At 59.3% G+C, this 25,027-nt stretch overlaps 2 protein-coding genes across 4 annotated transcripts in view; both read left to right on the top strand.

The window, feature by feature from the left end:
- The window catches only part of MECP2 (methyl-CpG binding protein 2), a 60,566-nt gene extending 47,378 nt beyond the window's left edge, over positions 1-13,188 (top strand). For both annotated transcript variants that reach the window (XM_032619272.1, XM_032619271.1), the window contains 2 exons: positions 1,855-2,205; positions 3,462-13,188. In XM_032619272.1, coding sequence (XP_032475163.1) covers positions 1,855-2,205; positions 3,462-4,545 — 1,435 coding nt within the window. In that variant the 3' untranslated portion in view covers positions 4,546-13,188. The remainder of the gene's footprint in view (positions 1-1,854; positions 2,206-3,461) is intronic.
- Positions 13,189-15,746: 2,558 nt separating this feature from the next.
- Positions 15,747-24,397, top strand: IRAK1 (interleukin 1 receptor associated kinase 1). 2 transcript variants are annotated; one of them, XM_032620386.1, is made up of 14 exons: positions 15,747-15,969; positions 16,053-16,220; positions 16,363-16,494; positions 16,614-16,717; positions 16,869-17,054; positions 17,205-17,269; positions 17,477-17,591; positions 18,254-18,372; positions 18,853-19,060; positions 19,400-19,465; positions 20,658-20,894; positions 21,405-21,840; positions 22,341-22,484; positions 22,873-24,397. In XM_032620386.1, the coding sequence occupies exons 1-14, from the start codon at positions 15,834-15,836 to the stop codon at positions 22,932-22,934; spliced, it is 2,178 nt and encodes a 725-aa protein (XP_032476277.1). In that variant the 5' UTR covers positions 15,747-15,833; the 3' UTR covers positions 22,935-24,397. The 2 variants fall into 2 exon arrangements, with proteins under 2 accessions (XP_032476277.1, XP_032476276.1); XM_032620385.1 differs by having other exon boundaries at positions 16,869-17,269.
- Positions 24,398-25,027: the final 630 nt, after the last annotated feature.

The following is a 25,027-nucleotide window of genomic DNA, read 5'->3' as shown; positions in this document are numbered from 1 at the left end:
GCCCAGCGGGTCTCTGGCGGCGGCTGTCTGGCTTGGCCACAGTCTTGAGCCGGTGAAAAGAATGTTGTCGCCAGTAACATCGGGCATCTGTTGTTTTGCATTTCTGTGGGTGTCTCTTCAGGGTAGGTTTCTAGAAGGGCTGGCCCTAGATGGCATCGGCACCCTTGCTTGTACCTAAGAGGCATTCCTGGGGCGTGTGGTTTGTGCTCAACTTCACCATAGTTAAATTATCGGGGGAGTGCAGATGAGGGCTCTCAAGAAGCCAGCCTTTGCCATCAGTGCAGTGTTTTCCTCTGGCTCGCGACTGCCCAGGTTCCCGTGGTGACAGTGGGCTGTGGGCTGCATGGAGCTGCCCATGGCTCTTCCTCATCTCCCATCAAGGAGCTAAGCCTGGAGAATTAGAAAGTCAGCTGTGTGCTAGAGCTCACACTCGGGGCCCCAAACTTCTGGAGGCGGAGCCAGGATAGGGAGGAGGTCGGGGCGCGCCCTCCCCACACCCTGTCTCCCCATATGCCTGACCCGAGTGTTCCTGGTGCGAACTCGCCATTGGTGACTTAGCCACGTCATTGGAGTCTGGTTGCCAGGGCACGCCATGGTGCCTTTGTTGCGGTCTCCGCGGTTTGGCCAAGAAGGGAAGTCACTTGGGGTGGGCCGACGTGAGCCGCGTGGGCCCAGGCAGCTCTGGGACTGAGATCTGAAGGACAGAGGAGTCTGGCTCTTTTCCCGGATGAGATGAGCTGCTAACTGCGGGCTTCTCAGGTGCCTGATTCCGAGCCCACGATTCTTCTTTCCAAGCCTCCCTGGCCCGGGTAGTGTTCTTGCCCTCTTGGCCTGGCCATGAGGGCATCATGGCCAGACCCTGATCCCGGGGCCTCACAGTGACCATTGCCGAAGTACACAAGGAGGGGACCCTGCCGGGTGGGACGGAAGCATAGGGAAGGAGCTGTTCTGTTGGCACGAAGGAATGAGGAGGTGCCCGCCCTGGAATGAGGAGCGCGTTCTTCTGCACCTTTCCATTCTCTCTGCTCTTCCATCCCCTCGGCCAAGGCCAAGGCCCTGTGTCGTCAGGAGCGTCTGGTGATAAAGGCTCCCCGACCTGGGATTGCTCCTCTTCTCACGCCAGAACCCTGGGCATCAGTGTCTGGTTACCCACATCCGCCAGTGTTTATACAATGCCTTTGTGACTCTTCTTCCTCTGGGGTGTTGACCCATTGTTGAGATGAGGAGACCGGGGCACGGGATGCTGAGCTCACTTGCTCAGGTCGCGTTTGGAAATGGCAAAGTCAGCATTTGAGCTCAGGTTGGCTGGCTCCGAATCTGCGTGTTTTTCCGCAGCACTGTGCTCTGCGCCACCGCCCAAGGGGTGCTGTTGGACTGTTCCCGTCAGCAAGTTGTACTGTGCTGTTTTTACTGAGCACGCGTTTGAGAAAACCCAAACCACAGAAGCTGTAGTAACAGCCAAGCCAGGCCTTCGTGACGGGGAGCCCCCCTCCATTTTGGTGGGTAGGTCCCTCTCCGGCAGTCGAGGAGGGCCTCCTGTCATCCGTCATACACGGAGGCCCTCTGGCACAGCTCGTAACACTGAGAAGCCACCTTCTCAGTGCAGGCATGCTAGGAGTGGGACTCAGGGCGACCACGGCGCAGGTAGGGTGCGGTGGGCCATCGCCGTCAGCAGCCCAAGGGCTCTAAAGCGATGTGTGCAGGGGAAGGGCATCTGGATCTGGGCGAGCACTGGCAGGGCAGCCCCTCTCTCGGGGCCCTGCCCGCGCTGGGGCGCCCGGGGCCTGCTGTTGCTCACTGTTCTGCAAACCAGTGTGTTCTCCGTGATACTTACATACTCGTTTAATACTTCAGGGAAGAAAAGTCAGAAGAACAGGATCTCCAGGGCCTGAAGGATAAACCTTTGAAGTTTAAAAAGGTGAAGAAGGATAAGAAAGAAGACAAAGAGGGCAAGCATGAGCCCCTGCAGCCAGCGGCCCACCGCTCTGCTGAGCCGGCAGAGGCAGGTAAAGCAGAGACCTCGGAAGGGTCGGGCTCGGCCCCAGCCGTGCCGGAAGCTTCGGCCTCCCCCAAACAGCGGCGCTCCATCATTCGCGACCGGGGACCCATGTACGACGACCCCACTCTGCCTGAAGGTTGGACCCGAAAGCTTAAGCAAAGGAAATCTGGCCGCTCCGCTGGGAAGTATGATGTGTATTTGATCAAGTAAGTGAGGGTGACTCCTGTTTCTACAGAGCGGGGAGGGCCGGGTGGGCGGGGGGTCAGGGACCGGTGCTAAAAAACTGATGGGGACCCCTTGGCGTGGTAGCTCTTTGCTGCTCCTTGATCAGGAAAACGTGTGTGCATAACCCCACCTCGGGTCAGGGGCTTCAGTAGTGACCGCTGCTTGCGGGCGCGACCAGGTGTGCTTGGAATGACCGCGTACGTAGGTCACTGCCCTGAATGAGATGTGCCCGGGGTAGCAGAGTGTGGCTTTCCCGCACCTGCCGTCAAGGCCTCATCTGGAGCTGGAATAGCAGTCGGGCCTACCCAGGGCCTCAGTGAGGGCACCAGGAGAGGCCGCCTGGGAAGCAGTGAGGACGCAAGGTCCTGCCGTGCACACTGGCCTGGGCTGGGGATGCAAGGGAGCTCCCTGGGCTCGCTGCCATCTCCCAGCTGAGGGGCCCTCCTCAGAACCTGTTAACCTCTTCTTTCTGGGACAGTACTTCTCTGAAACAGGAGTTCACAGGGCTCAGTCTGCTCTGTGAATCGTGTTGGGACAGATGGGCTCTCTGATGGGGCCTCTGGGGAGAGACCCAGATGGGCTCCGTGTGCCTCTCCCACTGTCCCTTGGGCCTTTGTCCAGCTGTGGGCTGTCGTCGGGTGTTACCTGTTGAAACAGAGTAACTTCGAAGCCAGAGCTTCAGAGGACAAGTGTGAATGTGTGCATTTCAGTTCTTCCCCTTAGACGGTTCCAGAAAGGTTAGCAGTTTTCAAAGGCTGCTTTCAGACAGCCTCATTTAATTCCAGCAACTCAGAAAAGGGTGAGCAAAGCGTTATCCTACTGACGGATGAGGAAACTGATTCCAAAAGAGGCTAAGCAGCATACCCGAGGTCAGCCTGACAGCTAGACAGGGTCCCCAGGCCAGACCCCTTTGGGGGCCAGAGGAGCTTGGTGGCAGGCAGCTGCTCGTGGGCATCCAGTCAGCACCAAGCCGTTCTGGCACCAGAGCAGGCCTCGCGGGCGCCCACGGCCCTTGGGCAACCCGATTGCTTCCTGTGTAACCGAGGCCGCGGCTCCCTAGTTTTAGCTCATCTCAGCTTTTCTTAAATGTGACTCTGGTTCAGCTGTATCGTCGGGCATGCCAGTTGCAGAATGTCTCCTGTCAGAGGGTTCGCCACCACCTTCTCCTCTGCCCCATCTCTGACATGGCTGTGGAAGCTTCTGATTATTCTTTGTGTCTCTCCGTTTGTTCCCACAGTCCCCAGGGAAAAGCCTTTCGCTCTAAAGTGGAGCTGATTGCATACTTCGAAAAGGTAGGCGACACCTCCCTGGACCCTAATGATTTTGACTTCACGGTAACTGGGAGAGGGAGCCCCTCCCGGCGAGAGCAGAAACCACCTAAGAAGCCCAAATCTCCCAAAGCTCCAGGAACTGGCAGAGGCCGGGGACGCCCCAAAGGGAGCGGCACCACGAGACCCAAGGCAGCAGCATCAGAGGGCGTGCAGGTGAAAAGGGTCCTGGAGAAAAGTCCCGGGAAGCTGCTCGTCAAGATGCCTTTCCAAGCTTCGCCGGGCAGCAAGGCCGAAGGGGGTGGGGCCACCACGTCGGCCCAAGTCATGGTTATCAAACGCCCCGGCCGGAAGCGAAAAGCTGAGGCTGACCCCCAGGCCATTCCCAAGAAACGGGGCCGAAAGCCGGGCAGTGTGGTGGCGGCTGCCGCCGCCGAGGCCAAGAAGAAAGCCGTGAAGGAGTCTTCCATCCGGTCTGTGCAGGAGACCGTGCTGCCCATCAAGAAGCGCAAGACCCGGGAGGCGGTGAGCATCGAGGTGAAGGAGGTGGTGAAGCCCCTGCTGGTGTCCACCCTTGGCGAGAAGAGCGGGAAGGGACTGAAGACCTGCAAGAGCCCCGGGCGGAAAAGCAAGGAGAGCAGCCCCAAGGGGCGCAGCGGCAGCGCCTCCTCACCCCCCAAGAAGGAGCACCACCACCACCACCACCACGTGGAGCCCCCGAAGGCACCCGCGCCGCTGCTCCCGCCCCCGCCCCCGCCCCCGCCGGAGCCCCAGAGCTCCGAGGCCCCCGCCAGCCCCCCCGAGCCCCAGGACTTGAGCAGCAGCGTCTGCAAAGAGGAGAAGATGCCGAGAGCAGGCTCGCTGGAGAGCGACGGCTGCCCCAAGGAGCCAGCTAAGACTCAGCCTGCGCTCACGACCGCCGCCGCGGCCACAGAAAAGTACAAACACCGAGGGGAGGGAGAGCGCAAAGACATTGTCTCATCCTCCATGCCAAGGCCAAACAGAGAGGAGCCTGTGGACAGCCGGACGCCCGTGACCGAGAGAGTTAGCTGACTTTACACAGAGCGGATTGCAAAGCAAACCAACAAGAATAAAGGCAGCTGTTGTCTCTTCTCCTTATGGGTAGGGCTCTGACAAAGCTTCCCGATTAACTGAAATAAAAAATATTTTTTTTTCTTTCAGTAAACTTAGAGTTTCGTGGCTTCAGGGTGGGAGTAGTTGGAGCATTGGGGATGTTTTTCTTACCGACAAGCACAGTCAGGTTGAAGACCTAACCAGGGCCAGAAGTAGCTTTGCACTTTTCTAAACTAGGCTCCTTCAACAAGGCTTGCTGCAGATACTACTGACCAGACAAGCTGTTGCCCAGGCTTCCTAGGGTGCGCCTGCACCTCCCTCCCACCCAGCCCCCCCACGTGGTCGTTAGGGGCAGAGAGCACTTGAGAGGACACTCCTGGTTTTGGTGCCGTTGGCGCCCCAGTCTCAGCTCTCCTCCCCTCACCCTGCCCGGCCTCCAGCTCCCCCGCCTCGCCCACTCCCACCCACGTCGGGACAAGGAGGTGTGAGGCAAGAGAGGCAGGTGGATCCTTTAGAGAAGATGCGGATGGCCAGTGGCTATAGCCCGTGTGATCCCACCTGTGGTGGCACAAACCTGGCCCCACGCTGGCCCCAATCCAAAATCGACAAGGACATTTCACAGGACGGGGAAGTAGCACCTGTTCGCCCCAGTTCTGGCCTGGCTAGGAAGGAGTCATCCTTTGAGCCGCTGGGTGTAGACTGGCCTTAGCCAGAGGAGACGATGGCCCAGGGCTGGCCTCCCGCGGGTGGCGCTAGAGAGAGGCCGCCAAGGCCGCAGGACAAGGCCCAGGCAGGCCGGCCCAGGCTCCAGACCGCCGAGCGCAGCAGGCCAGGCGGAAGGGATTCCTAGTCGCTCAGAGCAGTTGTGACTGGTAGTTAGAGCCTTAGTAGATGGGGCAGGGGCCAGGGGGAAGGAGGGGGAAATGTTCTTCCAAAACTTTCCAATTCTAACTCCTCTAGGGACAGCTTAGAACTATTTGCACTATTGAGTCTTCATGTTCCCACTTCAAAACAAACGCTCTGAGAGCAAACTGGCTTGGACTGGTGACACTTTGTCCCTCAGGCCACCAGACGTGACGGTGTTGACAACTACCTGCGCTTGTTTTAAAGTGGGCTCAGCACATAGGGTTCCCACGAAGCTCCGAAACTCTAAGTGTTTGCTGCAATTTGTAAGGACTTCCTGATTGGCTTCTCTTCTCTCCTTCAATTTCTGCCTTCTTTCATTTCATCCTTTCATTTCTTCCCCTCCCCCCACCCTCATCCCTTCTGTTCTAGGCAGCCGCAGTGCCCAGCTGTACCCTGAGCCGACGCTGTCAGCTCAGGGCCCCAGAACTCACCCCCCTTGGCCTTCCTGCCGTCAGCCCCAGCCCCGCTCCCACCCATTCTGAGCCCTGAGGAAGCCCCAGGCTCTGCTAAATCCGCCTGGCCCTAGTGTGCCTCGGCCTCCGAGGGGCGAGGGAGTGGCAAGGTCTTGCTCTCCTAGGAGTCCCCTTCCCTGGCCAGACCCCGGATCCCAGGCCTTCTCGACCTTCCCACTCAGCAGAAGTGGGGGAGGGCGAAGTTGGGCCGGATATGGATTTCGAAGCCAAGGGCAGCACAGAGACCCACTGTGGCCTGCCAGTGTCATTGAGTGGCCCAACCCTGACCTTGGCCTCTGCCAGACCGGCTAGGGGCGGGGTGGTTGGGCGGGGCGGCAGGCAGAGCAAGTGCAGACGCCCCACTGCTGCTCCTCAGAGCACAGGTTTTTTTCTGCGGGCCCCGTGTGGCCTCTGCTTGCGGGAGACGGGGTGCGCTCGTACCTCACGCATCTCCACGTGTGCACCAGGGCTGTGGCGTGGGCGCGTAGAGGCTTGGGCTTGTTTTGGGGTGTTCATTGACCAGTTTGAATTCAGGATCCCGTGCTTTCACCCTCTGTTCAGGAAGTCCTTATCTAACTGCATATCTTCATCATATTGGTATATCCTTTTCTGTGTTTACAGAGATGTCTCTTATCTAAATCTGTCCAACTGAGAAGTACCTTATCAAAGTAGCAAACGAGACAGCAGTCTTAATGCTTCCAGAAACACCCACAAGCACGTCCCATGTGAGCTGCTGCCATGAACTGTCAAGTGCGTGTTGTCTCGTGTATTTCAGTTACTGTCCCCTGGCTTCCTCACTGCGGTGTAACCATGAAGGAGTGAAACATCTTAGAAACCGTCTAGCACTTCCTTGCCAGTCCTTAGTGATCAGGACCCATAGTTGACAGTTCCAATCAGTAGCTTAAGAAAAAAACATGTCTGTCTCTCCCAGAATGGTTAGAAGCAAGGGAGTTTGCCCCGTTCTGTTTGTGGAGTCGTAGCTGGCCTTTCTAGCGTTTTTGTATCCATTTCTTGATGCTGCAGAAGCAAGTCCCACAACCAAACCTGCTCTGCTGTCGACCCTCCGGGCTTCACTTATGACTCCTCCCCAGGAAGGGCTGGGCGTCGGAGTAGGGGGAGAGTCCTTCGGGATCCCTCTTCCTCCAAGGACAAAAGGCTCCTGACCCTGCAGTGGCCTCGCACTCCTGGTAACCCCCAGAGGACTCTTATTCACGTGAGCACGGTGTCCAGCCCGTTTGTTGTGGGGGCACCATCTCTTTTGCTCGGTCAGGTTTTTAGGCATTAATTACACTTTTCGTCCAGTAAAATGTGGCTCCTGGGACCAGTATCAAGAGCCGGCCTCCCCATCAGCTTGGTACCATCTGGTCCTGGGCAGAAGAGAGCTGGGCCTGCCATTGCCCCCCTTTCACCCATAACAGTTCATTCTGGGGCTGACTGGCATTGGCGGTCGAGAACACAAAGTTTCAAGTGTCATTTTCTTTGGGCCTGGCCCGACCTGCAGCCTCCCTCACTCCCCAGCTTCTTCCCTTAGAGTTTCAAGGCTGCAGGTGGCGCCTGAGGCACCTTAGGGTTTTCTCTCCCCGCCCCCCTTTCTTCCACGTTCCCTCTTCCCCCAATAAAGGCATTACGAGTGAGTCACCTTTGGGCAGGGGCCCCGAAGCTCCCATACCACCTCTGTCCTGGAGTCAGGTTGACAGGAGGTTGGAGGGAAGGCCTAAGCCACGGAATTCTCACCAGCTGTGTCTGGCCCAATTTGGGGGTGTGACCTCGATTTTGTGTGTACTTGAAGACCATGAAGATCGGGGGCCATCTCTTAGGGACTGTGTAAAGAAGGCAGGAATTGACCGACAGCTTTCAGACACCCGTGGGCTAGGTCAGAGTCACATTCGGTCTCCCCGGCCCTCATTCTGGTTATTAGTGACTACCTCCTCTCCTGATGGAATTCTGTGTGTCCTCAAGCTCCTCCCACCGTGCCCGGCCCAGCCCAGCCCAGCCCTGCCCTGCCCTGCCCGTTGGTGGGCTTGTCCTAACCAGTGTAGTTGCTGCCCTTGACACTGCAGTGAGCTGGGGACACTGGGCCACAGCCAGGCTCCATCCAGTTCAGCTCCCTTCCGCTGCTGCTGTACTCCCGTATCGAAAGGCACAGGAGACACTCAGAAATGCCACGGCCCCTAGTCCGTCAGTGCCAAACTAGCCAAGGACCCCATCCCCTCAGCTCCCCGGAAAGTGGAAGCCGTGGTGGTGGCCCGGGGACGCCGGAACGGCCACAGCCAGCACCTGACTTCTACCCCTGAGACCCCACGCCGGTGCCGGCACCAGTCTTGTTCAGCAGTGGCATTCCAGGCTAGAGGCCACAAATGGTGGCGGTGGGACCTGGAACAGCCCCACGTGGTCGCTTGCCCCTCTGCCTAGCTTGTCATCGTCGTGATGGCCATCGTGAAGGAGGGTACTAGCCAGAAACAAACCACCACGTTTAGTGGGAAAGGAGTTTCCTTAGCTGACGGGACCTCTGGATTTTTAGTAACTTTTAATAAGCAGCTCAAGCCCAGAAGGGAACAGAGAGTGTGAAGTGAATCCACCAGGTGTGGCCACCTGGATCTCCTGGAACCCAAGTGGAGCCTGGCAGCTGAGCTCTGTGCCCCCTTTCCGGAGCGTTCCTGCCAGGCTCTCTGGGGTGACGGGGCCAGGGGAGGTCACAGATACCAGCTCTAGCTTTGTCCAGCCATCCCTAGCAGGGTCGTGGCCCCAAATTGTTTCCTGATGCGAGTTTCCCACACGGGTGGCCCAGGCCATCCAGACCTCGGGAAGTAAGCTCTCTCTAGAGCCCTGTGTGCATTGGCCTAGCCAGTCCCCTGAGTCCCGGCCAGTGGCCCCGGGTTGGGGGGGGGAGCGCGGCCACGTTACCAGGCCTAGTAGTAGAGCCCCTGCTCTCTTGCCCGATGGCCCCGCCACGTCGTGTTCTGGCTCTTAGCTGCTCTCTGCAAGGGCCCCATCTCACTTCTCTTCATCCGTGAACCCGTCCACTCGAGGGGTTTGTTGAGTCTCGGTTTTTGCTTCTTTCTCTTTTAGAAACTATCAATCTTCAGAAAACATAGTGTAATTGTTAACAATTCTCTAGGATACTGCCTCCCCCAGGGTCTAAAGTTCCATGTTAAAGGGGAAAAAAGTGAACACTGAAACCCCTTGTCGACAATTCACAAGGAAGACCTAAAAAACATTTAGCAGGAAACTACATTTCGATGTCTGAATGAATAAGAGCAAGCTTTTGCAAAAACGCTGATCTAACAGTACTTGGAGCCTGGCCTGATGTGTGGCAAGTGCTGCGGGTGAAGGGGAATCCGGCCTGAAACTGCTGGATCTGAGCCTTAGGGCCCTCGTGTCACTGGAGAGCCCGTCTCTCCGTGGGTAGCAGTCCCTGAGGGCTCAGCCGCCACCCGGTCCTGGGAGAAGGCCTGCCTGTTGCAAAGCTGCAGGAGCCCAGCTCTGGGTGTGGGAAGGAAGGAGAGCGCTCACCAGTGAATCCGAAGGCCCGTGACCTTCTCGCTACCCGGCACCACCTGTTCCTTGCTCCTTTCTGATTTCCGCAGAGCCTACCCCAAGTGCTGATTTGTCAGGAAAAAGAAGTTCTAACTAGGGTGATGTCTCTTCCCCAGCCTCTGCCCGCGGTGCGGCCTGCCCCCAAGGACAGCCCCCGGCTCTGCTCTTCTTGGGGCCTGGGTGAAGGGGTGTGCCCCCTCGCCCCTCACCCGCAAGCGCCCCCGGGGCAGAGGGAGGGCGGGGTCGAGGACCCTCACGGAGGGAATTCCAGCTTTGAGTTTCAGAATGTTTGGGAAACTTGCAAGTTACCTTGCTGTGCTGGGTCCCCCTCTATCTTCCCTCTCCTCAGGTCCTGCTCAGCAGTGAGAGAAAATGAAATCAAAAGGCCACAAGCTTTGGCCCCTGCCCACTGGTAGTTCCTCTCCCCACAGTGTTTGTGTGTCAAGTGACAAAGCTGTTCTTCCTGGTGACCCTGATTATATCCAGTATCTTATAGACTATACGCATAGACCTGCTTGGTCTCTTCTATCCTGGGCTTTCGTTTCGCCTTTTAGTTTTGCTTTAAGTTCTTCTGTCCCTTTTATTTAAGGCACCGACTAGACACACAGAGCAGTTGAATTTTTATATATATATATCTGTATATCGCACAGTTATAAACTCATTTTGCTTGTGGCTCCACACACAAAAAAGGACCTGTTAAAATTATACCTGTTGCTTAATTACAATATTTCTGATAACCATAGCATAGGACAAGGGAAAATTTTAAAAACAAAAACAAAAAAAACACAAAAAACAAAAACAAAAACAAACAAAAAAAAAAACCAAAAACAAAAAACAAAAAAAAACCGACAAATCTGTCTGCTGGTCACTTCGGTCCAAGCAGATCTGTGGTCTTTCCTCGCTTCTTTCAAGGGCTTCCCAGTGCCGAGTGAAGGAGGCTCCGGGCAGCACCGGGTTTTGCACTGTTTCTCCCGAGCTTGTGAGAGAGGCTCCGGGGTGCCACTGCGGGACGGCTCATTTCAGTGGGTGGGTGCAAGAGTGCTCCCTGGCTCTGGCAAAGCCCGGAATGGCACTGCCTGGTCCCCTTCGATCTCTGGGTGGGGCAGCTGGAGTCCACGGGGGTGGCCTGGTCCCCCCACGCCTTCCAGCGACCCAGTCCGAGTGATGGTATGTGGAGAGCCGGCTCAGCAGGCCTCCCCACCGGCAGGGCCCCCGCTCTGCCGAGTCTGGGGGCTGGAGGGGAGGCAGAAGGCCGTGTCTTGTCTCTGAAAGTGTGAGCCGTACCAGGTAGAACACCAGGGACCCCAGAACCACACGTGAGGTTCAGTGGGTCCCCTCCAGGAGGTAGCGAAGACTCCAGAAATGTCCCTTCCTCTTCTCCTCCAACCTATGAGTAATTGCATTTGCTTTTGTAATTCTTAATGAGCAATATCTGCTAGAGAGTTTAGCCGTAACAGTTCTTTTTGATCATTTTTTAAGTAATTAAAAACACCAAAAAAAAAAAAAATCCAGAAACTTGTTCTTCCAAAGCAGAGAGCATTATAATCACCAGGGCCAAAAGCTTCCCTCCCCGCATCATTACTTACTTCTGAGGCCTGAATCCAAAAGAGAAACACTCATAGGCCCTTTGGGTGGCCAGGCTCCCCTCGGGCCCCTCGGAGGACCTGGGCGGGGGCAGCTTCCGGGCGCGGCCTGGGGGCTCGCCCCCGCCCTCGTTCAGTATTAGCGGTGGGTCCCTGCCTGCTCTCCCACCCAGCCCGGGGCCGGGGGCGGAGGAGGCCGCCGCCGCCGCTGTCCGGCCTCGCAGGTGGGTGTCCGCGTTATCTGCGCGCATATGCTTTCTGCCCGAGATCTGAAATCAGCGCCGAGTTAGCCTCACCCGGTGACCTCTAGCCCTGCCCGCCCGAAGTAGCAGGGCCCACCCAGTTCAGTGTTTCTGGGGAGCTGGACGGTGGAGTGCAAAAGGCTTGCAGAACTCGAAGCCTGCTCCTTCCCTTGCTACCAAGGCCTCCTTTTCCGTTTGAGTTGTCACTGCTTCAATCAATAACAGCCGCTCCAGAGTCAGTAGTTGATGAATACATGACCAAATATCACCAGGACTGTTACTCAGTGTGTGCCGAGCCCTCACCTCGCGCTGGGCTCCGTGTACCCGGACACTGTAACGTGTGCTGTGTTTGCGCTCCTCCCCCTCCTCCTCCACGCTCCCCTCGTCTCTCTGGGGTTTTTCTGTTTGGGTTTGGTTTGGTTTTTATTTCTCCTTTTGTGTTCCAAACATGAGGTTCTCTCTACTGGTCCTCTTAACTGTGGTGTTGAGGCTTATATTTGTGTAATTTTTGGTGGGTGAAAGGAACTTTGCGAAGTAAATCTCTTCTGTGTTTGAACTGAAGTCTGTATTGTAACCATGTTTAAAGTAATTGTTCCAGAGACAAATGCTTCTAGACACCTTTTCTTTACAAACAAAAGAATTCGGAGGGAGGGGATGGTAACTGAGAGGAGAGGGTCTGTCCTTTCTCTCCCGGAGGGGAGATCCAAAGACAGAACCCCTGCCCAGATCAGCCAGAAGCCACCCAAAGAAGTTAAGCCTAAAGCCAACGGACCGAATAGCTGACGTGCTGCCATTTGCAAAGTCAGAGCAAAACCAGGTTTTGTTCCACTCAGTGAATTCTTTTGCGCACCCCCCCCACGCCAGGTTATTAGCATCATTATTATTTTTTAAGGACAGACAAGGTTGATGTTCTTGCAAGGGGAGCCAGGAGGGGTGTGAGCAGAGCCAACCTCGCCTCAGTGGGAGAAGGCTGGGGTGGGCCTGAGGGGCGGGGCTCAGCTAGAGGATGGCCATCTCCCTGGAGACCTCCACCGTGGCCACAGGTCAGGTGTATGTTGACAGGGCATTACTGTTCAGGGTGGGCATTACTATTCAGGGCACCATCATCACATCCCACCCCATCCCGCAGTGCACGACACTAACGTGACCTCTCGATTCCCCTGCTTTCCCGGACGAGAAGATGATGGTGGAGGGGGGCGCACTCCCTTTACTGTCATCCGATCCCCAGCAAAATTTGGACATGAGAAACCCCCTTCTTGTTTCATGGCAAAACCCGATCCTCCTCAAAGAAGCCGTTTACCTCCCATTGTTTAGGGCTGATGGAACAGGGACAGACGCGTGCTCCCTTAGCGCCCGGGGGGGCCCCTTCTCTGAAAGGCAAGGACAGTGCTGACCCTAGTGACCATTTGTGCATGGGGCTTAGGAGCGGGAAGAACCAGGCAGGGTTGCTGCCTCCTCCTGAGTCACAGGGACACAGGTCGCCCTGTGCAGAGGGAGCTGGCTCCAGCCCCGAAGCCCAGAAGCCTGACCAAGGGCGGGAGAGGTGTGCGTGGGGCGTGGGGAGCCGCCCAGGACAGACTTGGCTGGAGATGTCTCCAGAAGCCCTCTATCGCATTCACCTTCAGTTTTTGTGTTTTGGGACAATTACTTTAGAAAAATAAGTAGGTCGTTTTAAAAACAAAAAATATTGATTGCTTTTTTGTAGTGTTCAAAAAAAGGTTCTTTGTGTATAGCCAAATGACTGAAAGCACTGATATATTTAAAAACAAAAGGCAATTTATTAAGGAAATTTGTACCATTTCAGTAAACCTGTCTGAATGTACCTGTATACGTTTCAAAAACACCCCCCCACTGAATCCCTGTAACCTATTTATTATATAAAGAGTTTGCCTTATAAATTTACATAAAAATGTCCGTTTGTGTCTTTTGTTGTAAAATCAAGTGATTTTTTCATAAGGTTCTTTTACTATTTGAAAAGATGGGCAGCACGCAGTTTTATTTTATTTTTGTAAGTTTTTTAATACGTGTGAAAGCCAAGAATACTCAGCATGCCTTTCTAAGTGACGCGTCCGCGCCTTTTGTTGGGGAGTACTGTATCCTGTGCTGTTAGCATTCTCGATAAATCTCTCTGTGAAAGTGACTCCAGGTCTGGGCTTTCATTATCAGACAGCTCCTAGGACAGCACGGTGGCGCATTTCCTGACCCACTCTGGCTGTCCCCGAACACGCAGAAGCCAGCCGCTTTCGGCCCCTCTCGGGGCTCCCCGAGGGCCAGGGCAGGGCCATCCCCTCGTCCTGGATGTGCCAAGGTGCTTTTGGAAACCCCCCACCCCCTCACCCCCCAGCTCCGACTCCTTTGGCGCCTCCTGCCTGAGACCCTCCCATGGCCTCTGCTGACCTGGCTCCGGCTGCCCGTGTTCCCTGGCTTCCCGTGAGGCTGTGGGCGCTCAGGAGCTGGCGGCATCCCCACAGCTGTCCTCCATCAGGCTGTCGATGGCCTGGAGCGGACGACAGGTGCTCAGAGTCCAGAATCACAGGCACATGTGGACACACCTACTAGGAGGAGCACTAGACAGTCCTGGCCTGGAACATTAAAACGAAGGGTTGAAATTCGCCCTGTGTGCGTACTGAGCATCCCTCGGGTGCCAGGGCTGTCCCAGGAGCTGCAGTCCAGCAGTGAGCAAGTAGGACCGAGCAAGTCCCTGTTCCCTCAGTGTGTGCGTGCCCAATAATTTCCCATCCTCGGCTTGGTACTCTCGGTAAGGGCTGTCCCCGTGGGAAGCCACTGGGGCTCAGGGTGTGGCTGGCCTCCTCTTTGGGAGTGGCCGGCGTTGGCTGCAGCTTCTAGGAGGAGGCTGCAACGGAGGCCCATCTTGGGCGGACCTGTTTTCTGGAAGGAGCCTTAAATAAGTCTGTGGATGGACAGCCTGGGGGCGGGGAGGGGGGTAGTAGCCCTCTGGGGTCAGGATCCAGAGGGCAAGGGGGGTGGCCGGGGAAGACCTGCTGCCTTTCAAGCGTGCATCCGGTTGGAGAGACAAAAGAGGAAGCCACCCTTACTGCTTTGGGGGGGTCTTCCCCCATCTGGTGGGGGAGGCAGATGAGTGCCGAGGCCGAAGAAGGACGCACCAGGGATACCAGGCATAGCAGGGGCTGAGGGCAGCTCCGCCCGAGGGGCCCGGGGGCTCTCAACCCAGCTTCTACCTGAGGAGCTGCCTGAGCTCCACCTTCGCGTGAGGGCCAAGGAGCTATAGGTGCAAACTCGTGGGTGCGGGAGCCCCGGCGCATTCTTGGAACCCCAAGGAGTTCTGGATGGCTTAAGGCTGCTGATGTGTGCAAAGAGCCAGACAGAGGTGGGCAAGAAGGGGCCACATCGTGACAACGGTGGAGGCCGTGCGGAAAAGCCGGGATCCCATCGGAGGGCTTCGGGAACCGAGGGACGGTCTTAAGCAGGAAGTCGGTGTGGAGTGATTTGTCCCTAAGGAAGGCCCCTCAGGCAGAGATGAGGCAGGGAAGCCATTTGATCTAGGTTCATCTAGGCAGGAGGTAGTAGGGGGCAGTGGGCCTGTGGGGAAGAGACGGACTCCAGAGAAGTTCAGGGGGGTGACAGGAAAATGGTGGCTGCTGCAGCAGGGTAGGGAACAGAGAGTCCGGAGACGTCAGCGGCTGCAGAGCCTGGTGGGACGAAGGTGGGGAGACGTCAGGCCGGGAACGGAGCTTGGTGCCTGCTTCAGAAAAGAGAGTGGGAGCAGCCGGAGCCTGCCGTCCTCACGTGTGACAGGAGAGGAGGGACAGCCAGAGCTGAAAACCTGTTTCTAAGACATGTAAACACGTTTTATGTGCTAGTCGGAAGGAGCCAGCGAAGAAGGAAAGACGGCAGGTACTGCAGAGACCTAACAATCGCTGGAGCAGGTTCCTGAAGGAGCGGAAAAGATGGGATCCAGGGCCCAGGAGGTGGGTGGAGATGCTCTGAGCTTCCAGACCGTTCTTCCTGCACCCAGCCTCACGGCCAGCTGAGGGGAGTCAGCCGGGGAGACTTCGTGTGACACCATCTGACCCTGTCCCACCTGGACCTCTTGACCACTCTCCACAGCCTCCCGCATGAAACCGAAACTTCTGAAGAGGACCTCCCAGCGTCTCTCACAAGGCCCGCTTCTAGCCTTTCTGGAACGCCTGCGCCGCGCCCGTCGTCCCCCGGGCCGAGAACCGCTGTCCTCCAGCCCTCTGGGCCCTGCTCAGACGGCTCCTCCTCCCGGCAGCCCGACCCGCCCCGCCCCGCCCCGCCCTCCTCGCCGGGCCCAGGGGCGCTGCCTCCGCTGGGAGTGACCGCGCGCGGCGCCCCCGTGTGGCCGGGGCTCGTGACGGCGGCGGCGGCGGCGGGCGACCTGGCGGAGGGCCCGGGCACCGCCCCTTCCGCCCCGCCGGGCGACGCACGAGGCCGGCTTAAAGGGGAAGTGAGTCAGTGTCCGCGGACTCGGCCGGCCGAGGCTCGCGCCCGCCGCGGCCCCAAGAGGCCCCGGCCCGGCGGCGGCGGCGGCGGCGGCTGCGGCCATGGCCGGGGGGCCGGGCCCGGGAGACCCCGCGGTCCCCGGCGCCCAGCACTTCCTGTACGAGGTGCCGCCCTGGGTCATGTGCCGCTTCTACAAAGTGATGGACGCCCTGGAGCCCGCCGACTGGTGCCAGTTCGGTGGGTGGTGGCGGGCCGGCGGGGGCGGGGCGGGGGGCGCGCGGGGGCCGGACGCCCCGGCCTGACGCACCCCCGCCCCGCAGCCGCCCTGATCGTACGCGACCAGACCGAGCTGCGGCTATGCGAGCGCTCCGGGCAGCGCACGGCCAGCGTCCTGTGGCCCTGGATCAACCGCAACGCCCGCGTGGCCGACCTCGTGCGCATCCTCACGCACCTGCAGCTGCTCCGTGCGCGGGACATCATCACGGCATGTGAGCGCGCGGCCCCGGAGCCCCCGGGACCTCCAGAACCCCCAGGACCTCGGGAGAGGGGCCGCCCAGGGCCTCCCCTGGAGCTCCTCCCCCCCCCCCCTTCGCCTGGGCCTAACAGCCCTTTCCTTCCTCTGCTTCCCAGGGCACCCTCCCGCCCCGCTTCTGCCCCCCAGCGCCACCGCCCCGAGGCCTAACAGCATCTCTGCACCTTCTGAGGCCGCGGCCCCCAGCCCCCAGAAGTTGCACTCGTCGGCCTCCACCCTCCTCTCCCCAGGTAAGGCGGCTCCCGGGGGTTGGCCTGATGAACCGGAGGAAAGGAGCCCCTTGACACTGGCCACAGCTGTAGATCCGGCCACTGGTCTTTGCCTGCCTCTCACTGGTGTCTTTATGAAGCTCTTCCAGGCTCCCAGACTCGTTCTGACCCTGAGCTCGGCCCTGTCCCAAGCCCTGCTGCCCTCCAGCCACCACTGCCATCGCCAGCCCCTTCCTGTATCAAGGTAGGTGGGTCCTGCCTCCACCCAGAGGTTTGAGACAAGCGATGAGAAGGCAGCCCTTGGTACCCTGGGGAGCCCCAGCCAGCCCAGCAGGGGTGGGCTAGGCAGAGGGGAGGAGGCGGGACCTCGCCTGATCTGGGGTCTCTTCCCACAGCGGAGCCCTGAGAGCCCAGCGTCCATCCTGCAGGGGGCCCACTCCTCTTTCTGCTGGCCCCTCCGAGAGATTTGCCAGGGCACCCACGACTTCTCAGAGGAGCTGAAGATCGGGGAGGGCGGCTTTGGGTGTGTGTACCGGGCTGTGATGAGGAACACGGTATATGCTGTGAAGAGGCTAAAGGAGGTGTGTGTAGCGTCCAGGCAAAGGCTCTGGAAGGCTGTTAGCCGACCCTCACTTTTCTGGTCCTCCCCCCACTACCCCACACAGCTCCTTCAGCCCTCTGATTTCCCAGTCCAAGGCCCCCGCCCCTTGCTTGTTCTGGGCCCAAAACAGGAGGCAGACCTGGAGTGGACCACGGTGAAGCAGAGCTTTCGGACCGAAGTGGAGCAGCTGTCACGGTGAGCCGCCTGTGGTGTCCCTCCTGGTGCGGGCAGCGGGAGAGGCCCGCCAGGACCGTGTGTCACGCACCTGGCTCCCTTGGTCTCCCAAAGCCTGCCAGGCTCAGGCTAGCTGAGGAAACGGCAGGGACTGTCCCCACGATGGTCAGATGGAAGGCGTGGTGGATGCTGGGGGCCAAAGTGCTCAGACCCCACTTTTCCAAGCAGATTTCGTCACCCAAACATCGTGGACTTTGCTGGCTACTGTGCTCAGAGTGGCTTCTACTGCCTTGTCTATGGCTTCCTGCCCAACGGCTCCCTGGAAGACCACCTCCATGTCCAGGTAGCCTTACCTAGGCTGGCACCCGGGCAGAGCGGGACACGGGGCCTGGGCTCTCGGCCTCTGCGAGCGGGGCCCCTCCCTGCTGCGCCCACATGCCCAGAAGCCTGGCTCGTGGTGCCTCTGAAAGGGGGTTCTGGACTCGGAGTAGCTTGACTCGGGCTTCTCCCCTTTGCAAGCAGGGTAGCGGAAGGGTCATGTCAGCATTGCCCTGAGGGAAGGAGGCGATAGACAGCACCGGGACCCCATCTAGGGAGGCACCCACAAGACGCAAGGGCTAACCGAACGCAGGGCAGGGGCACCTCTAACCTCACGCTGAAGGGCTCAGGATAAGCGTGCTGTGTGCGGGGAGGCGGGGAAAGAGCCTCCGACGACATCCTGATCACGCCAGAGCCAGGACTGCCAGAGCCTGGGGGGGGGGGTCCCCAGGGCATGATCCCAGCCCCGTGCGCTGTGCAGAGAGAGCACCGCAGGAGCTTAGTCGCCACCCTCCTCTGAAGTAGTTCATGGAGACTTTGCTCCTCGTTTTCCAGAAGGGGAAACTGAGGCCCAGAGAGTCAACTGCTCGTCCAGGCCCCTTGGTGACAGGTGGAGGGAAGGACGGGGGTCAAAGAACAGTGGCCCGCAGCCTCCCCTCTGCCCCTTTGCTCCTTCTGCCCTTCCAGACCCAGACCTGGCCCCCTCTCTCCTGGCCTCAGCGACTGGACATCCTTCTGGGCACGGCCCGGGCAATTCAGTTTTTACATCAAGACAGCCCCAGCCTCATCCACGGAGATGTCAAGAGGTGAGGAGGGGACACAGCCAGGCCCCCCGGGGCCTCTCAGAGTGGCAGGAACATAGTCTACGGCAAGGGGTCACGCTCCCAAACCTTCCGCTGGCAGGGAGCCGTGGTGCCTGCTCGCCACGGCCCACTGTCTGGGCCCAAGAAGCCTTGCCCTGAGCGCCCCCCGTGAGAGTGGGCCTACCCTCTCCCGCTCGAGACTCAGGTCGGGGATGTCAGGGCTGGGGGCTCTGGGTCACTGAGTACCCGCTGTGGGACAGGTGTGGAAGCAGAGGCCAGCGACGGGCCCCACCGATGAACAGGGGCTGAACCGTGTGAGGGTGCTCTGGGGGCCACGCGCTCGGAGCCCCAGGTGGCTGGAACGCTCAGGCGCACCAGCCACTGTCTGCAGTCTGATTTTGTCAGGACCAGGCAGGTGGGGGGTGGGTCACGGAGTGGGCCAGGGCCAAGGCCGGGCCCACACCACTCTCTTCCCTCCCGAAGTTCCAACGTCCTTCTGGATGAGAGACTGATGCCCAAACTGGGAGACTTTGGCCTGGCCCGTCTCAGCCGGTTTGCAGGCGCCAACCCCAGCCGGAGCAGCACTGTGGCCCAGACTCGGACTGTGCGTGGCACCCTGGCGTACCTGCCCGAGGAGTACATCAAGACGGGGAGGCTGGCTGTGGAGACCGACACCTTCAGTTTCGGCGTGGTGAGCCGCTGGGCCCTCTGATGAAGCTTCGGCTCCAGGGCCCTGCCCTCCCCGGCGCGGGCCACTTCCTCGGTCCCGCACCTCGTTTCACGTTTGTAGTTTTGAATTCTTTTGTTTCAAGTGGGCCCTCCAAACCGCCAGAGCTTTAGTCCCACGGCTGCGGCTCTGTCCCTGCTGAGAGTCGGTCCTCGTGTGCCTGTCTGAGGGATGTGCCCCTGTCAGCCCCGGTCCACGCCCAGCAGCCCCTCTTTGGACAGGGCCTCCCCATCCACTGTGCACCCCTCCCCCCCCCCCCCAGTGGGCCTGCCTGCCTCGCCCTCCAGCCTGTCCTCTCTCCAGGTGGTGCTGGAGACCCTGGCCGGCCAGAGGGCTGTGAGGATGCACGGTGCCCAGACCAAGTATCTGGTGAGCCTCCCGAGGCAGGGCAGGGAGGAAGGTGGGCCGGGAGGGAGACAGTGAGGCCGGGAGGTGCTGCTGTGGGCGACAGACAGGCATAGACCTGGAGGGCGGAATGATCTGGAACACAGTGCCCCACGGGAGCCAGCCTCTGCCGCTGCTGACTCATCCTTGAAAATAGGCAGGGCCCCAGACGGCTTCATTTACCTTGCCGAGGAGAAACCTGTCTGTCCTCTTGGATGCTGTGGGCCTTTCCAGACCCCGCCTGGGCTGGGGGCGGGCGAGGAGGGTGCCAGCCACAGTGGAGAACAGAACAGGGTGGGCGCGTGGGGACGGGAGAGGCTGTGGCAGAGAATGCGGCCGCCTCTGAGAAGCCCTCCCGGGTGCTGTGGAGCAGGTCCAAGCTGCCCGGGGCCTGACCTGGAGCCAGGAGCCCAGCTCCTCGCCAGGCCCGTCTGCGTTCGGTCCGCGCTCGGTTGGCGCGTGTGCTTCACGCTTTACAAGCTGCTGTGTTTCCTGGCCTTCCGCCCCGGGCTTGGGGCTATTTCTGTCCGTTGCCGGGTCTTGGTGGGTCTGTGCCAGAGCCAGGCAGCCAAACAGGAGACCTCCTCCACGTGGGCCGCTCCGCCCGCCCGGTGTCAGCACCGCCTGGGAGCAGCGCACCACACCCCTCAGGCCTGACCCCTGGTTCTCTGTGCCACAGCCAAAGCGAGTTTTCGTAACCGTGAGGAGGCTGTGGAAGCCCCCTCACCTGCCCGCCAGCAGCCCTCTCTCTGTCCCCCCAGACTCGGGCCGGCTCCCCGATGCCTGCCCCAGGGCCTTTGTAAGAGCCTTTCCCTCTGCCTGAAAGGCCAACCCCCCCGCCCCAAGCCCAGTCTTTCCTGCCAGTCCCTCCCCTCTCAGAACTCAAGGTGGCCTCTGGTCCTGTTCCCAGCCCTCTCGGCTCCGCCCTCTCCGGCTAGTTCATCCCTTTAGATCCCTGCTGAAGTGTCACTTGCTTGGGCCTCCCTGCCGCAGTTTCCATTGGTTAAGTGGCATGTCGGCGCCTCTCCCCTCCCAGGAAGTCAGCTCTGTGAAAGCGGGCCCGGGTGCTGTGTGTGTAGCTGGATCCCTGGGGCCTGGGGCACCAGCGACGAGGGTCTGGGGGTCGCAGCAGAAGGCATGGCCCCCGGTGACCACGCTCACGTTACGTGTCCCGCAGAAAGACCTGGTTGAAGAGGAAGCCGAGGAGGCTGGTTTGGCCCTGAAAAGCACCCAGACCACACTCCAAGCAGGTCTGGCTGCAGACGCCTGGGCCGCCCCGATCGCCACCCAGATCTACAAGAAGCACGTGGACCCCAGGCCTGGGCCGTGCCCGCCAGAGCTGGGCCTGGCCCTGGGCCAGCTGGCTTGCTGCTGCCTGCACCGCCGGGCCAAGAGGAGACCCCCCATGACCCAGGTAGGCCTGTGAGGCAGGGGGAAGGGAAGCAGCTGAGATGCCAGCCACCCGTGGGAGACCGTGGCCTGCTGGAAATGCCACATTCCTGGCACTGCCGTGTAGGGAGCCAGACACAGCCCCTCGCAGCCCTCTTTCTGGGGGAAGTCTCCAAATGTGCCTTGCCTGCCTGTGCTTCTGCTAGGAGTGGCCGGAGCTCCACTGAACCCCGCCTGGTACACAGAGGGAGGCAAGAGGCTTTTACTGCGCCCCCTTCTGGCTGTGCTGCGCCACTGCACCTACCTTTTTGAGTCCCCTCCCCATCACCCACCTGTCTCTGAGAAAAGGAAGAAGCCCCATTCGAGGGCACCAGGGCAGCGAGGTTCGCTTCCTAGAAGACAGAGAGAAGCCATTCTAAGTCCTTAGCTTTGGTGGCTACAACTCTCTTCTTCATCCCTGACCCGGAGCCGCTGTGCAGTTTGACCACCTTCTGTGAGGACCACTTGCCCTGAGAGCCCCTCTCCCTCCTCGCAGGTGTACCAGAAGCTGGAGACGCTGCAGGCGGCAGTGGCAGGGCCGTCTCTGGAGCCAGAGGCCGCCAGCCGCAGTCCCCCTTCCCCTCAGGAGAACTCCTACGTGTCCACCGCTGGCAGTACCCTGAGCGGTGCCAGCCCATGGCAGCCCCTGGCGGCGCCCTCGGGAGCCCTGGCCCAGGCTACAGAGCGGCTGCCGAAAGGCGCCAACCAGCCCGTGGAGAGCGACGAGAGCATGTCCGGCCTATCTGCTGCCCTGCATTCCTGGCACCTGACCCCGAGCTGCCCCCCGGGCCCAGCCCGGCCAGGCAGCCCTGGCCCAGGGGCCGCCGTGCGGGCGCCAGCACCCCTCGGACAGGCTGACTGTATTCAAGGGGATGCCACCAGACAGTCGAGCTGGGGGAGCAGCCCGGGGCTCCAGCCCACAGCTGTGGAAGGTACCTGGGGACACGTGCCCAGAAGAGGGACCAGCGGCCTCCTTTGGTGGCAGTCCCCATCTTCCCCACCCCCGGCCTTCTGGGAGGAGAGAACTGGGTGGGGCCTGCCGTTAATCTCCCTGTGTCCTTAGCAAGTTCCAGGCCACTGTCTCGGGGAGGCCCCCCACCCGGCCTTGGAAAGGCCCACAGAGGACGGCCCCGTGCCGTCTCGTCTCCCCAGACCGCGGCCTCAGCCGGCTGAGGAGAGGCCAGGACCTTGCTCCCCGAAAGCTGGGGGCAAGGAAGGCCCAGTCCGGGACCCGGCTCCAGGCCCAGCAGCTAGCCAGGGCCCTAGCACGGCCCCTTCCAGGCCCCCGCTCTCAGAGCGCCGAGGGCCTCTGTCCTTCCGAAGGGCAGGGAGCTGGGCTGGGGACCGGGAAGGCTCATGGGGCCAGAAGTGTCAGCAGGGAGTTCCAGGACCATCGGCCCCTGTGGCTCAGTGGGCCCTCTCTCCACGCCAGGACCGCTCCTGGGCGGCTCCATGTCGTCACTACCCCCCCAGATTGTCATCAACCCGGCGCGACGGAAGATGCTGCAGAAGCTGGCCTTGTACGAGGATGGGGTCCTAGACAGCCTGCAGCTGCTGTCATCTAGCTCCCTCCCAGGTACCCCAGGACTGTGCTCTGCGGCCGGGCGGCTGGCCTCTGGGCCACTCGGAGCCTTCGTTCTGCTGGGGCCCAGATAGGGCCACCGCTCCCCGAGCCCGTCACCCCCTCGAACGGCGGCCAGGAGGCCGGCCGGCCCCCACGCCTCCTTTGGGACATCGTGTATTCTGGGTACAGCCCTGTCCCGGCTCGCTCTCCTCCTCCTGACGACACGCACCTTCCCTTAGCCTGGGGGTGCCAGCAGCCCCCGTGCTCCCAGAACACAGGCAGCCCCCACAGCTACGTTCCGTTCCAGAGAGCACCCCGGGAGCAAGGGGGAAGCGCAGCCCAGCCCTCGAGTGCCTCCCCCTGTTTGCTAACCGACTGGCGTTTCTTCCCCCCTCTGCAGACTTGGGCCTGGAGCACCGGGACAGGCAGGGGCCCGAAGAGAGTGATGAGTTTCAGAGCTGAACTGCCGCCTGTTCAGATCCCTAAACCCAGAAGTCAAAGTTCTCACGGTTGGAAGTTCTCACAGCTCGCGAACCCTCGGCAGCCTTGGGGGCTCCGTCCTCACGGAGGAGGGCAGGTGGTGGCCCTGCTGCTCTTGGGGCGTTGTTACAGGCAGGGCTCAGGGCCCCCCAGGCCGGCTGCGGCCGGCTGTCAGTAGGGCGGGACATCTCAACAGCCTGCCTTGAGGCCAGCGTTCGCGGGAGAGGAAAGCCGATGTCGTTGGAGGGGCCGGTGGCGGGGAGGAGGGCAGGTCTGAAGGCTGCTGGCCACACAGGCCAAGGAGGAGAGGTGAGTGGTCCAGTGGAACCAGCGGGGCGCCAGCTCCCCTGAGAGTTGGGCGGGGCCTCTGCAGCCCAGGCCTACAGCAGCAGCCTTTAGCCCTTCTTTTCCGACCTTGCTGAAGCCCTGGGGAAAAGCAGCCACTCTGATGATGGGAACCGATGAGGCCGGGGCCCTCCCAGCTGCTTGTAGCTGGGAAGGGGAAAGTGAGCTGTGGCTGTCCCGTGGTTCAGTCCACTAGCTAGAAGCGGGAGTTCTGAGAGGCCCCAGCGAGTACAGCAGCGCCTCCCGTCAGGCCAGCGTCCGCAGGCTTCCCTAGGGAGCCGGGAGCCAGCCTAACAGGCCACCGAGCCAGGTCGGGCTCCAGAGGCCACAGGCTCAGCCTCAGGCCTGGGCACTGCTTGTGACAGAGGGGCCACTACCCCAGGTTTGGCTAGGCCCAAGCCTTGTGTTACCCAGACAGTGAGAAGCCCCAAGACAGCAGGAGGTTGGCAGCAAGACGGAGAGGAAGGAAAATGAAAATGGGACTCACGTTTGTAGAAGCGAGTCAGCGTTGGTGTAGCTGAGCGTCTCTGAAAGTCGCCCAGGGCTGTGGCACAGGCTTCCAATGATTTTGTGTCTGCGACCGTGAGTCACACTACATGCCCCACGAAGCTGGGCACTGGTGAAGTCCAAGTTGTCCTGGAGTAATAAATACATACACTTTGATCGCTGGCCGTACTTGTAGGCTTTGTGGCCCTGAAAGCCTTGAGCTCTTCCAGTGCTTCTCATCTCGGTGTTCTTGACTGTCCAAACCCAGACCCTAGCCTCCCACCCCCAGGTCCTCTGGAGGTTCTTGTTCCCATTCCCGTTAAGCCACCATGCTGGCGGCAGATCCCCAACACTACGACCCAGCAGTACTTTCACAGGTTGTTAAGTCTTCCCTATTTTATGGATTTTGACGCTATTGTAAATGGTATTTTTATTTCGTTTTCTAGTTGATCATTGACAGTGTATAGAAACACAACTGAGTTTTGTATATTGGCTTTGCATTCTGTGGCCTTGGTTCTAACTCACACCTTAGCTCTAGTTTTTTGGTGAATACCTTGGGATAGTTTATGCACACAATCGTTTCATCTGCAAATAAAGACAGTCTCACCTCTTCCTTTCCGTCTGTATGCCTTTCAGTTCTTTTTCTTTTCTAATTAATTAGTTAATTAATTAATTTGGCTGTACCGCGCAGCTTGCGGGATCGTGGTTCCCTGACCGGGGATCGAACCTGGGCCCATGGCAGTGCAAGCGCGGAGTCCTAACCACTGGACTGCCAGGGAATTCCCTCATTTATTTTTCTTGCCTTGTTAACACTTGGCTAGGGCCTCTGGTTAAACGTTGAATAGAAGCGGTGAAAGTGGACATCCTTGCCTTGTTGTCAATGTTAGGGGGCAAAGTGTCGGCTTTTCACCATTAAGTATGATGCTACCTATAGGATTGTCAGAGATGTACTTTGTCAATGTGGTAAACCCCATAAATTGATTTTCCAATATTAAACCAACTTTGTATTCCTTAGATAAAAACAGCACTCGGTCATGATGTGTTATCCTTTTATATATTGCTGAATTCCATTTGCTAATATCTCTTGAGAATTTTTGCATCTGTGTTCATGAGGGGTATTGATCTGTAGTTGTCTGGTAATATCTTTATCTGGTTTTGGTGTCAGGGACTCATAAAATAAGTTGGAAAGTGTCTCCTTCTCCTCCCGTGTTCTTAAAGGGCTTGTGTATCCTTCGTGTTACTTC

The sequence above is a fragment of the Phocoena sinus genome, chromosome X (genome assembly GCF_008692025.1).
Source record: "Phocoena sinus isolate mPhoSin1 chromosome X, mPhoSin1.pri, whole genome shotgun sequence".
In the NCBI taxonomy this organism is placed as follows: Eukaryota; Metazoa; Chordata; class Mammalia; order Artiodactyla; family Phocoenidae; genus Phocoena; species Phocoena sinus.
This window is presented reverse-complemented; position numbering and strand designations above follow the sequence as displayed.

What these genes read in the sequence shown, in the direction of transcription:
- IRAK1 (XM_032620385.1), top strand. Translation starts at nt 15,834, where the DNA reads ATGGCCGGGGGGCCGGGCCCGGGAGACCCCGCGGTCCCCGGCGCCCAG. An exon ending in CGCCGACTGGTGCCAGTTCG is followed by an intron (nt 15,970 to 16,052) that starts GTGGGTGGTGGC and finishes CCCGCCCCGCAG; the next exon opens with CCGCCCTGATCGTACGCGAC. An exon ending in CCAGCCCACAGCTGTGGAAG is followed by an intron (nt 21,841 to 22,340) that starts GTACCTGGGGAC and finishes TCTCCACGCCAG; the next exon opens with GACCGCTCCTGGGCGGCTCC.